At 41.2% G+C, this 11,796-nt stretch overlaps 2 protein-coding genes across 4 annotated transcripts in view; both read left to right on the top strand.

Annotated features, from left to right (window-relative positions):
• C9orf72 (C9orf72-SMCR8 complex subunit) overlaps window positions 1-2,832 on the top strand; it is a 124,951-nt gene extending 122,119 nt beyond the window's left edge. Inside the window, exon 12 of the transcript XR_001884952.1 lies at window positions 2,758-2,832. The gene's annotated coding sequence lies outside the window, so the exon portion shown is untranslated. The remainder of the gene's footprint in view (window positions 1-2,757) is intronic.
• Window positions 1-11,796, top strand: part of MOB3B (MOB kinase activator 3B) — a 240,516-nt gene that overhangs the window by 77,895 nt on the left and 150,825 nt on the right. For 2 of the 3 annotated variants that reach the window (XM_017869340.1, XM_017869339.1), the window contains exon 1: window positions 2,880-3,373. In XM_017869340.1, the coding sequence (XP_017724829.1) occupies window positions 2,956-3,373 (418 nt within the window). In that variant the 5' untranslated portion in view covers window positions 2,880-2,955. Of the gene's footprint in view, window positions 1-2,757; window positions 3,374-11,796 lie in introns of those variants that run through there. The other variant, XM_017869338.1, reaches the window with a different exon arrangement.

Raw genomic sequence — 11,796 nt, 5'->3', positions numbered from 1 at the left:
AGACATATCTTCAAATTGGTTATATGAGTATCTTTGGAAGAAAAATTCCCAAATTTCCAACAGCGTTTTAATATTTATTTAAATATTTGCGAGTGCTAGTCCATGCAAGGCTTTGTGATGAGGAGGATTTGCTGTGATTATTCGGTGTTATTCGCATGCTCCCATCAGAGGTGTCAGAGGGGCTTGTTGATGGCATCCACAAGAGCCTGGCACAGGTACGGAGGAAGGTTTCCACAATGTTTTCCATGCAGGTAGACACTCCTGGCTGAGAGAAAACAGAAGGATTAGTGGCACCAAGGGTATGTATGGCTGTGAAAGGAAGTTGCTCTGAGGACTGTGGGCATTGATGGTACCCTCATTATCAGAATAACAGAAGAGCAAGTTTTATTTCTTCAAGACTTGAGGGGGCAGCTGTTCAGTGGTTACCGTTTTACTGTCAGCAATTAAGCATTTGAGACATAGAAGGATTATTGTCTATTTTTTAAAAAACAAGTCCTCACCATCCTTTCTCTGTGTTTCCAACCTCTAGCTCATCCTTTTATTTTGGAAATTTCCTTCTAAAACCCTCAGGTTTCTTTAGCCTGTTTTCAGGCAAGCTAAGCCTTTAGGAAGGTATTCTTCAGGAAAAGAGATCACTCCATTCTTTCCCTAGACTTTGCAGAGTTTATGTGTTGATATCCTTACAGGTCCTATTCCAGGGTACCCAGAAGTGTGATTTCACAGACTCTCTCAGGCAGAAAGTTCATGTGACCTGCTTTTCCACATGGATCTCTTTGGTGGGGGGTGGGTCAATGGTCAATGTCCTGTGAATAGGAAAAAAATACCACCTTACGGATATGGCATTTCAGTGAAAATCTATTAGGAAGAGGGTGGGATTAAAAGGGAGGAAGTGAGCAGGCACAGAGCCAGAGGCCTTGGGACTAGGAGTGGGAGGCAGGGCATTTGGCTGCTTCACTAGTAATTCTGAGCCAAGAGCAGAGTTCATAAGGGGAAATCGGGATGTCTTAGGTATATTGGCCTCAATAATTTAAGGTTAAAAGCATCATCAAGCCCTGTTTGAGTGTGGAATGGCAGAACCCCTTACAGGCAGGGAGAAAGCACTTAGTGGGATCATGCTCCAAGCCCATTTTAACAGATTCCGTGTTGGGCTCTTCTGAATCTGGCCACAGCTGTTGGCTTATTTTGTTGGGGCTTGACCTGTGAGTGGATCAGTTATCTCCTCTCTTTTTCAAGGCCACAGAACATAGCCTTCACCTCCAACCAATCTATACAGCAGTCTTTGGGGAATATGTGGATAGAAGCTCTGGGTAAAACAAGTTTGTAAACCAGTAGGAAAGACAAGTTGAAGTCCATTACTTTTTGGAATATATGGCCATGTAGAGAAAGCATTTGCTAAGAGTCAACAAACTGAATTTCAATCTAACAGCACGCCCCCCTAGCTATGGGATCTTGTTAGGCAAGTAATTGTATCTTTTGGAGACCCAGGAAGAATGATACCCACTATAAATCTATTAGACCGATTATAAAACTATAAACCTCAGCAGATTTTTGTGAGGATGAACAAGTTAGTGGTGAAGAGAGCATTGAAGACGTCAGAGCTGTGCCATCCAGTGTGGTAGCCGTGAGCACCTTTTTAAGTTTAAATTCATTAAAATTAAATAAAATGTGGAATTCTGTTCCTTAGTCACATTGGCCACATTTCAAATGCTCAATAGCCACATGTGTCTAGTGGGTACCATATTGGACACCATAGATATAGAACATTTGCATTGTCATGGAAACAGAAAGTTCTATTGGACAGTTCTGCCTCAAAGTGCTGTCTAAGATGTGAGATGAAAGGTATAAAGGATGGCACATTGGAAGGTGACAAATACTGTCATAGTTAGGAATGTTTGGCAAGAAACAGAACCAACTCAAGTTAGCTGAAATAAAATAAGGGCTTTGACTAATTCAGGAAAAGTGAATGGATCGCAAAAGGCATGAAGCACAGCTAGGCTTCAAAAGGAATTGGAACCAGTTTCTAGAAGATTATCGGGATTAGTTCTTCTCACTGTCTCTTTTTCTCTTGTCTTCCTCTCCCTGTGTTCACTTAGGCTTTTGTCTCTGTTTCTGTGTGTATCGGCAGCCACTTTCTCCACCTCCTCCTTTTTCTCCTGTCCCTCCGTGGCTCTGCAGAGCAGCTTTCTCAACTGCACTACACACAGTCCAAACAAGATTCTACCAGTTTTCACCACTTCTCACCCAATGCCACATCACTAATGCCCAACCAAGACTGAGTCCTTTTTCCAAATTCCTAGGAGAGACATTCTTATTAGCCAGCATGGTGTGATAGCCACCCCTCTTCCATCATCTGTATCTAGAAGGATGGGGGAAGTGTCCCCATGCCTACTTAATAGGGGCTGTTGGGGGGTGGGTCTCTAAAAACTAGCACATGTGGGATAGGATCAGGCCACTGATCAACATGTTCATCCTTAACACCTTGGAAAGGTCCACTAAGCCTATGATCACACAAAGAAGAGCCAGTAGAGATTTGACAAGGCCATAAACAAAATGAGTGTGATGCCTTTTCTTCTTTAGTTATTTGCATGGTTTGCATCAACAGTACAGAGTCACAGGGCAGTGGCTTAACCACCATATCCATATACCTGGATGGAGAGTGGGCACAGCCAAGAACACAAGGTAGAAATCAGGTTGAAGACTCGTTTTTTAAAGGCAAACTGGGCACTCATGTGTTCCCTTTTTCTCTTCTACCTTTAGGAAAGAACATGAGGTTCCCTTGGAAATCATTCAAGAGGAAGATGGAAGGGGCTGTTTAAAAGAGCTTAAAACCTACAGGCTGTGAGACTGGGGCCTGAGTGCTGGCAGTGGAAAACCCTGTTGGGCTGTGATCTCTCCCTAAAAAGTTCCAGGTGCCTTTTTGCTTCCTGCAAAAGAAAGGAAGCGAAAGAGAAGACCATGTCCATAGCCCTGAAGCAGGTATTCAACAAGGACAAGACCTTCCGGCCCAAGAGGAAATTTGAACCTGGCACACAGAGGTTTGAGCTGCACAAACGGGCTCAGGCATCCCTCAACTCGGGCGTGGACCTGAAGGCAGCTGTGCAGCTACCCAGTGGGGAGGACCAGAATGATTGGGTGGCGGTACATGTGGTGGACTTCTTCAATCGGATCAACCTCATCTATGGCACCATCTGTGAGTTCTGCACCGAGCGGACCTGCCCTGTGATGTCAGGGGGCCCCAAATATGAGTATCGGTGGCAGGATGACCTCAAGTATAAGAAGCCAACAGCGCTGCCAGCTCCCCAGTACATGAACCTTCTTATGGATTGGATTGAGGTTCAGATCAACAACGAGGAAATATTTCCAACATGCGTGGGTAAGTTCATTACCAGCTCTCAGTTTTTTGTCACCCTCACAACCCTCACTATGAAAATTTGCAGACTGCCTTTGAATGCTAGGTAGCACCTATGCATTAATTCCATCACTCACGTACCTGTAGTGAGTGATATATAAGAGCCTCATTGAAATGAAAAACAAAAAATTTGTGGACCACTTACATTTATTTTGTGGACTCCAGTGGTACACATACCACATGCTGGGGAACACTGACTTGGTGAAATGTCAGATGTGATTGTGTTGACTTTCTTAGGACTAGATGTCAGACTCAGTTATCTTGATAAGATTATTATTTTTTGGTTAATTGACTAAAGTTACTCTGATGGACTCTGATGCAGTTACTGGTATTTATAACTCAGGATTAAGAAATCCCAGTGTGAGAATTCATAGATTTGTTTGGGGATCAAACAAACTGGGGTTCAAATTCCGGGGAAAAAGAGATCCTGGAATTCTCCTCCCTCTTCTAATCCTAGGTTGTTAATTCCAGGCTGTGCTGTTTACTTTAACCCTTGCATAACTTCTGGATACACTTCGACACTTGAAATGCAATTTATTTTGTTTGCTTTGTGCTACGGGCTAAAACAATTCAAAAGGAAAGACCAGTCAGTCTTTTCTTTCTCTTACATTTCTTTATGATGCTGGTCGTTAGATTTTTCCATGCACTTTCAGACTGAATTTAGAATTCAGTGTTTTATGCTGTAGGCTCAATAGGAATCTGCAATCTCCTATTTGTGCTGTTGTAGCTCTAGTGCCTAGCATAATGCCCTGCAACCTTGTAGACACTCAGGAAATATTTGTGGAATGATTGAAAAAATACTTGTGCTATTGGAAAGTATGATTTAAAAGCCCTGAGATGGTTGGAGTACAAAAAACACACCGTTGAAATCACCTCTAGATTGGGGTAGGATGTGTCCCCACACAGCATATAGAAAGTTGAGAAGGAGGTGTATGGAAGTAATTAAGTTTATACCAGAAAAAAAGTGTATAAATTGATTGATGCAGTATGTACATCTTGAAATATTTAGCACACAAACCAATTTGTGACGATCCTGGTGTTGCTTTGACTTGTCCAGTTCCCTCATGCTTCTCTCTCTCCTACCCCTTCTTAACAGGAAGGAGGTAGGTTGTATGGCAGGGCAAATCTCCCAGTTCACAGCATAGGAGGAAGAAGGCAGGTTTCAAAAACTCCCCTGGGCATAATATTAAGCACCTCAGAGTGGTGGAAATTTCTTAGGTTCATGTCTTTTGCTCTTTTCATTGACTGTCATAGGCTACTTTTGGAGCTGGAAGGATTTTTTCTTTTCCAAAAGCCTTACTAGCAACTGCCAATGCTCTGTGCTGAACGTGTAATAGCAATAAAGATAAATAAATGTAGGCAAGGATACCTCCTCTGTGTCCTTTCCCTTGTGTCTGCACCTGTATGCTTTGAATTCTGCATACTCCTGTTCTCTCTGCAATTGTGGCTACCCCATAGAATTGCTGACCAGAAATCATAGTACAAAGCCATGGTGTGTTACTTGAGAGAGAGGAAGTTTCTGGCTGTCTGGCTGCAAAACAGGACATCATAGGTGGTTTTAGGCTTTGCTTGGAAGAAAGTAATGGATACCTCTATATCCCCCAGAGTAATTGACTTTGCTTTATTTTTCTAGACATTTTCTTAGTCATTCAGTATGCTTAGGGAACATGCTTACCTGGTCAGAATCCTCTGTTTCAGCTCTACCCCAAATATCCTCCATTGCATACTTGTATTTTGAGAGATCTTAAAGATTTCTTCCCCCAAGGAAAAATAAGTTTGGGAAATGCTGAGTGAAATTGATTTCTTTACCACAGGACTTTTAATATGCCAATGTGCATTATGAATTTCCAAGAAAAGAATAGTATGTGGTGGTTCCTAATTTGACACTGGTACCTTTTTTTTCAATTAATGAAAGACCATTAGTATCTTTTGGAAAATGTTAAGCTGTATATATTGCAGTTGTCAAACTTTTGTTTATATCAGAATTATTTGGGCCTTCTGTTCAAAACACAAATTCCTTGATCCTCTCTTCCCCCTTAACAACTAAATCAGAATCTCTTAGGTGAGACCTAAAAGCCTACACTTTTTAAAAAAGAAAACTGTAGTCACCACATTGTATAATTTATCTCTTGAGTTTATGCTTTCTATCTAACTGAAGTTTTGTATTTTTTGACCAACATCTCCCCAACGCCCTCTCAATACCTCCAGCCTCTGGTAATCACCATTCTAACTCTCTACTTCTATGAGATCAACTTTTTTAGATTCCACATATAAGAGAAACTGTGCAGTATTTGTTATTCTGTGCCAGGCTTATTTCACTTAACATATGTTCTCCAGGTTCATTTATGTCACAAATGACAGGATTTCCTTGTTTTTTAAGGCTGATTAGTATTCTATTGCGTATATATACCGTATTTTCTTTATTCATTCATATACCTGTTAGTCATTTGTATGTCTTCTTTTGAGAAATATCTCAGATCCTTTGCCCATTTTTAAATTGAGTTATTTGTTTTCTTACATCTGAGTTATTTGAGTTCTTTATGAACCTGCACTTTTAATAAGCATCCTCTATTTATTGTAACCACTCAGAATTTTTCATTCCCCCAGAAATGGTCTGTTTCTTACCACTCTGGTTTTATTCATGTTTTTTTCTTCTTCCATAATCACTCACTTCTCTGTCTAGTGAATTCTCATGTATCCTTTGAGGTTCAGCTCAGATACCATGTCCTCTGTGAAGGCTTTCATCCATTAGAATGCTAGCTCTTTAAATTATGCAATATGTCTAATTCATCTGACTATCCCCCACTAAGTCTAGTCCTGGTAACTTTTAAGTTATTGGATGGATGGATGGATGGATGGATGGATGGATGGATGGATGGAAAAATTATCTTTATAAAGGCCCAACACATATATGATTCTGGTCATCAGAGCAAAGTTAAACAAATGTTTCTGAATCCTTTTGTTTTCATTCCTGGATATTTCCTGCACCTTGCTTCCATAGGGTTCCATTTTCTCTGTTTAACTTTTCCAAGGTGAAATGTTAGGGTCAGTACAAACCTTCACCATCCACCTTCACTATGAGGGTCTTCAACCTCCTCCTCACGTCTGTGATTTGCCCTCAGATGCTATTGTTGTGGTCTTTTGGAAGAACTTATTATTAGGAGCCACTTTCTCTGTTACACTCCATTTCCTCCTCTTTTTCCTCCCCCTGATTCCAGCCTACTTTTCTTTTTGATCTTCGTGCTGTCATGAGTCATTATCGTGGAAATAATCAAGATGTCTGTCAGGGTAAAGCAAAAGAAGAATTCTAAGCAAACAGGACCCTGGGTGAATGAGAAATGGAGAGTTCTGCTTAGAATTACAGCTTTGAATACTGGGCATATTTCTGTGTTTCTGCTTGGGAATTGGGAGGGGTTCAAACTTCATCTCCTCCCCACTGTGATCCAAGGAAATAGAACCGGAAAATACTGACAGATGTGAAAGCTTCATCCTTAGTTAGATATTAAAGGATATAAACAGCTGTTGATCTCTACCACTGAAACACTGAGGAAAGAAAGCTTTCATCTGTTCCTAGATTCAAGCTTAACTAGGCGACCCGTGCTATTTCAGAAGTCGAACTTTCTCAGATGGCAGAATACCAAACAGATGTGGATACCTTGTAAACCATAGTTTCCCTTACTCTCTCTTGAAACTTTCTGGCTTCTTTTGTTAAAAATCCAACAGATGTTCCTGTGAAAGCCCTTAAAACAGCAGTAACTTCTGAAGCAAGGGCCACCTCCTTTTCAATTATATTTCTTTAACCATTTTTAGAGATCACAGCCAAGACAGTAAAATAGAAAGCCATGACTTAAAAAATTATATTGCCTGACTAATTACAGTAATTTTATGGTCCAGCCCCAGCTTCCCCGGTTTTCTGTTTTATAATAGGATTTAATATTTTAGACCTGATAGAAAAAAGCCAGTAGCAAACTTAGAGGTCCTCCAACTCATGGGTTTTTTAAAAGTCTTTGAAAAGAAGAAATAAGAACATGTATAAAACAATTACATGATCTCACTTACCTCTGGGGTTTTAGAATAAGTGGGTGTCAGGGCAGGAAAGAACAAGGAAAGCAAGGGAGGGAACTGAGGGAGGGAATTCACATCTATTGAGCCTCCTAAATACCAGGCTCTGTGTCTGCTACTGTTAATGTTTCTTAATTCTTACAACCCAGTAAAGTAAAAATGAAGTTAATATCCCATTTTACCAGTGAAGATGCTGACATTTAAACAAGCTGAAGGGCTTTCCCTAGGTTGTACAGCTAATACATATTTAGGAGGCAGGGTTTGAGCTCATGAGTATCTGGCCAGAAATCTATGCCGTTGTCCTATGCTACCATTCATAGCATGTATTATTATTTCACAGATTCCCCTTCACATGATAAAGGCTTTTCAATGAATGGTTTTAGGAGGTTGTTTAGGATGGAGAAAATTTCATAAGACCTGTTTTGTTTTTGTTTTTTTGGCTAGAACTTTTAGATAAAGGATTCTTTTTCTGACTATTATTATTTTTTAATTATCACTAAAATGCCTGAGGGCTGTGTCCAGGTACCGTAAATAGTCCCGTGTTCCATTCTAAGACTGGGCAGCAGATGACTTAGCTTCATGAAAACCCTCTGCTGGCCCATAACTCCCTGGTAATGCCATTTTTTATTAATTTATTCTTTCAATGAGTGTTTGCTGAGCACCTATTTTAGGTTCCAAGAGAGAGCAAAGCAGACAGAGCCTCTGTTCTCAAGCAGTTTACATAATGTCCAGAATGTCTATTTGCTCTAAATTGACTCTGTACATATTTCTAAAATGAGTAGTCTGTTCAGTGGTCAAGTGCATTGTGGAAATAGTTGCATCCCTTTGGCAACCTTTCCCATGAGACTACAGCTGAGTCTCATCCTCCCTCACATGCTGGCAAGGGATCTGAGAATATAAAAACGTGTCAACCATAGGGATAATCTTCTCAGACATGGGATGTTGGGGAGTTGAGTTTATGATTAGCCTTTATATTTTAAGTTTTTTGTTTGTTTGTTTGTTTTCATTTTTGAGACAGAGTCTCGCTCTGTTGCCCAGGCCGGAGTGCAATGGCACGATCTCGGCTCACTGCAACCTCCGCCTCCCAGGTTCAAGTGATTCTCCTGTCTCAGCCCGCTGAGTAGCTGGGCTTATAGGCACCTGCCATCATGCCCTGTTGATTTTTATATTTTTTTAGTAGAGATGGGGTTTCGCCATCTTGGCCAGGCTGGTCTCGAACTCCTGACCTCAGGTGATCCGCCCACCTTGACCTCCCAAAGTGCTGGGATTACAGACGTAAGCAACAGCTCCCAGCCAAGTTTTTATTTTCTATTGTATGTCTCTCACATGTTTTTTATTTTGATAGAAATCTTTATAATGCTGCCTAGACAGAATAGGCATCAATGAAATATATTTACAGTATGGTGGCACTAGTACTGGACTTGTAGATAGACTTGGGTTTAATCAATTAGCTCTGTCACTTAGAAGCTGCTATGTGACTTTACCTCTAAGTTTCCATTCATTTGTAAACTAAGGGTTATAATTCTGACCTCCACAGGACTGTTATAAGGATTAAACGAGGCAGTATGAATAAAAACAACCATCCCAGAGCCTGAGACATAAGAGTTGCTGAAAAATACATGTTAGTTGTATCTCTCTCAGTATACATTTCCTTTTAGCTGCCAACCAAAACTCTTGGAGACTGTTAGACAATTTTTGAACCATATCCTCAGGAAAATAAAATAGGCTTTAAAAGACTCAACAAGATTTTTAAAAATCATCAGTCTTCATTGCTGAATCACTCTGTGATGAGGATTATAAATACTTCAGGTTGACATCTCTCAGAGTCTTTGGAAAATTCCAATATTTCTTTAGGCTCCTGGCTTCACAGATGAGCATCTAACTCTAGAGAGACATCTACTAGGAAGTGTCTTCTCACTTGATTTCCAGGAGACTGAATAGTAAACCTGCTCATGTCCAGTGTCAAACCAGCTAACCTCAGCAGAAGGTAGGAACAACCCGTTCCTACCCAGGAGAACTGGGGAGATAGCCTATTAGTCACATCTCCCCAGGAGAATTGGGGATATAGCCTATTAGTCACAGCTGGGATAAGCTACTCATGAAAATAATGTTGGGCAAGGTTACCTAGATTTGATCCTTCAAGAGGATGGGAAAAGTGTTTGCAGACTACTCACTGCAATAATGGAGCACCATAATACCCTAATGCACTGGCAAGTTTTTCCAAGATTCTGGAAACACAATTCACCTGTGGGATCTAGTAAACTGGCTCCCTAAGAATTTACCAGTTGAGAAGGCATACCAATAAAGCTGCCATTTTCTGAATGTTTGCTACCTTAAACACTTTATCTGCTGACATGTTTGGCTGTGTCCCACCCCAAATCTCATCTTGAATTGTAGCTCCCATAATTCCCACGCATTGTGGGAGGGACCCAGTGGGAGATAATTGAATCACAGGGTCAGTTTCCCCCATACTGTTCTCATGGGTAGTGAATGAGTCTCACAAGATCTGATGGTTTTACAAGGGAAACCCCTTTCACTTGGTTCTCATTCTCCCTTGTCTGCTGCCATGGAAGATGTGCCTTTTGCTTTCCACCATGATTGTGAGGCCTCCCCAGCCTCCTCACCCTAGTGAGTCCATTAAACCTCTTTTTCTTTATAAGTTACCCACTCTTGGGGATGTCTTTATCAGCAGAATGAAAACAGACTAATACACCTGCATTATGTCATTTAATCTGTAAAATAACCCTGTAAGGCAGGTAGTATAATTTCCATTTCACAGATGAGAAAACTAAGACTCAAAAGGATTAAGTAACTTGCCCAGGGTCACACAGGCAGAACTGAGTTTCAGACCCAAGGTGTCCCAACTCCAAAACCCACGCTCTCAATGACTTCAACATCTCATGTCTGTGGTGTTCTTACCCCAGACTCAACATCACTCTTGGCTTGCCCTGCCTGTTGCAACACATGTTAAATCCTCTCTAAGGAATGCCTTGAGACAAAACCACCACAGTGGGGGACTTGAAAACAGCCAGGGCCCTGCACCTGATGCAAACTCTACTGGGCCCTTACTGGTAGGAAATCTAAGATTCTGTTCCCTTTAAGAACTTGCCTCCTCTAGATTCTGATGCTACCCAAGTTTATTCAGTTGTCTATTTGTAGAAAACATGCAGAGACAGCTGAATCCACTCCCTGCACTCCACTGACTGCTGGAGAATTGATGGTCTATTATGATGGTCACAGTTCCCCACCACAACTTTGTGAACCCAGTACTGCAATGACTTGGTGGCTGAATTAATGAGAACAGTGTCAAATAACCACCCCTGCTGAACAAATCCCAAGAGATACCTCTGTAAAGGGCCTCCAGAATGCAAAGAAGTAGAAACGAAGGGGAGTAAAGGCAGGAGGCCCTTAGAGCGCCTGAAGACTGCTCTGTAAGTTACAGCTAATTACCTGCTGTCCTGACCTGCACTGGATTCTCCGTTACCTGTGCTATGTAATTTTAATGGGCTGTATCTCAGGTGACAAGTTGTTACATCTCAGCACCAGCTGGGAAGGGAAATGGGACATGTGATATTCAGTGGAAGCCAGAGATTATAAACAAAGGCCATAACAGGATGGGGATGAGGTGGGGATGGGGGCATCTGCTGCTTTTATTCCACTGGTCATTGGTCATTTTTAGCCATGGCATCCTTCCTTAGTCAACGAAGCCTGCACTGTGGAGGTCAGTAGAGCTTGGAGAGGCATGCTGTCTAAGTGCCAAGCTTTAAGGGGTGTATTGGCAGGGCCCCGACACCAGGGGGCTTCTTTCTGCCCTCCCCACCAGTGCTCTGCCTCCCCTCTAGATAGAGAGTATACAGATACTTATATAATGTCATTTTGTCAGAAGGCCAAATTATTAGCCTGCCTTACACCCCCATGTGTGGAAAGTGATTCACAAGCTTTTCCTTCAACAAACCTTTGTAGGCATAAGGACGTGTGTTATCTGCAAAGGTCTCTGCAGACAGGACCTTTTGGGTGTTATATCTTAAAAAAAACTTCATGCTAATTTCCTATTTTAATGAATAATTCTATCCATATTTTCTTTCACATAATCATATTTTCCCCTTAATAAGTGGGATGCTCTGGGAAGAACAGCTAGTTTGGGAAGGGGATGGAGTAGTTAAAAGGAACAGAAGTATTAGTTTCTGTTAGACCTGAGTTTGAATCCTGATGATGACTTTTACTAGCATATTTTTAGTCTCTCTGAGCCTGTCTTCTCATCTGTAAAATGCATATTCAGGTACCTGCTTCATGGGATTGTTAAGAATGTAAAATAATAAGCTACA

Source organism: Rhinopithecus bieti, unplaced genomic scaffold, assembly GCF_001698545.2.
Source record: "Rhinopithecus bieti isolate Rb0 unplaced genomic scaffold, ASM169854v2 scaffold_2572, whole genome shotgun sequence".
Lineage (NCBI taxonomy): Eukaryota > Metazoa > Chordata > Mammalia > Primates > Cercopithecidae > Rhinopithecus > Rhinopithecus bieti.
Note: the sequence above shows the minus strand (reverse complement) of the source record. Positions and strands in the feature narration are given on the sequence as shown.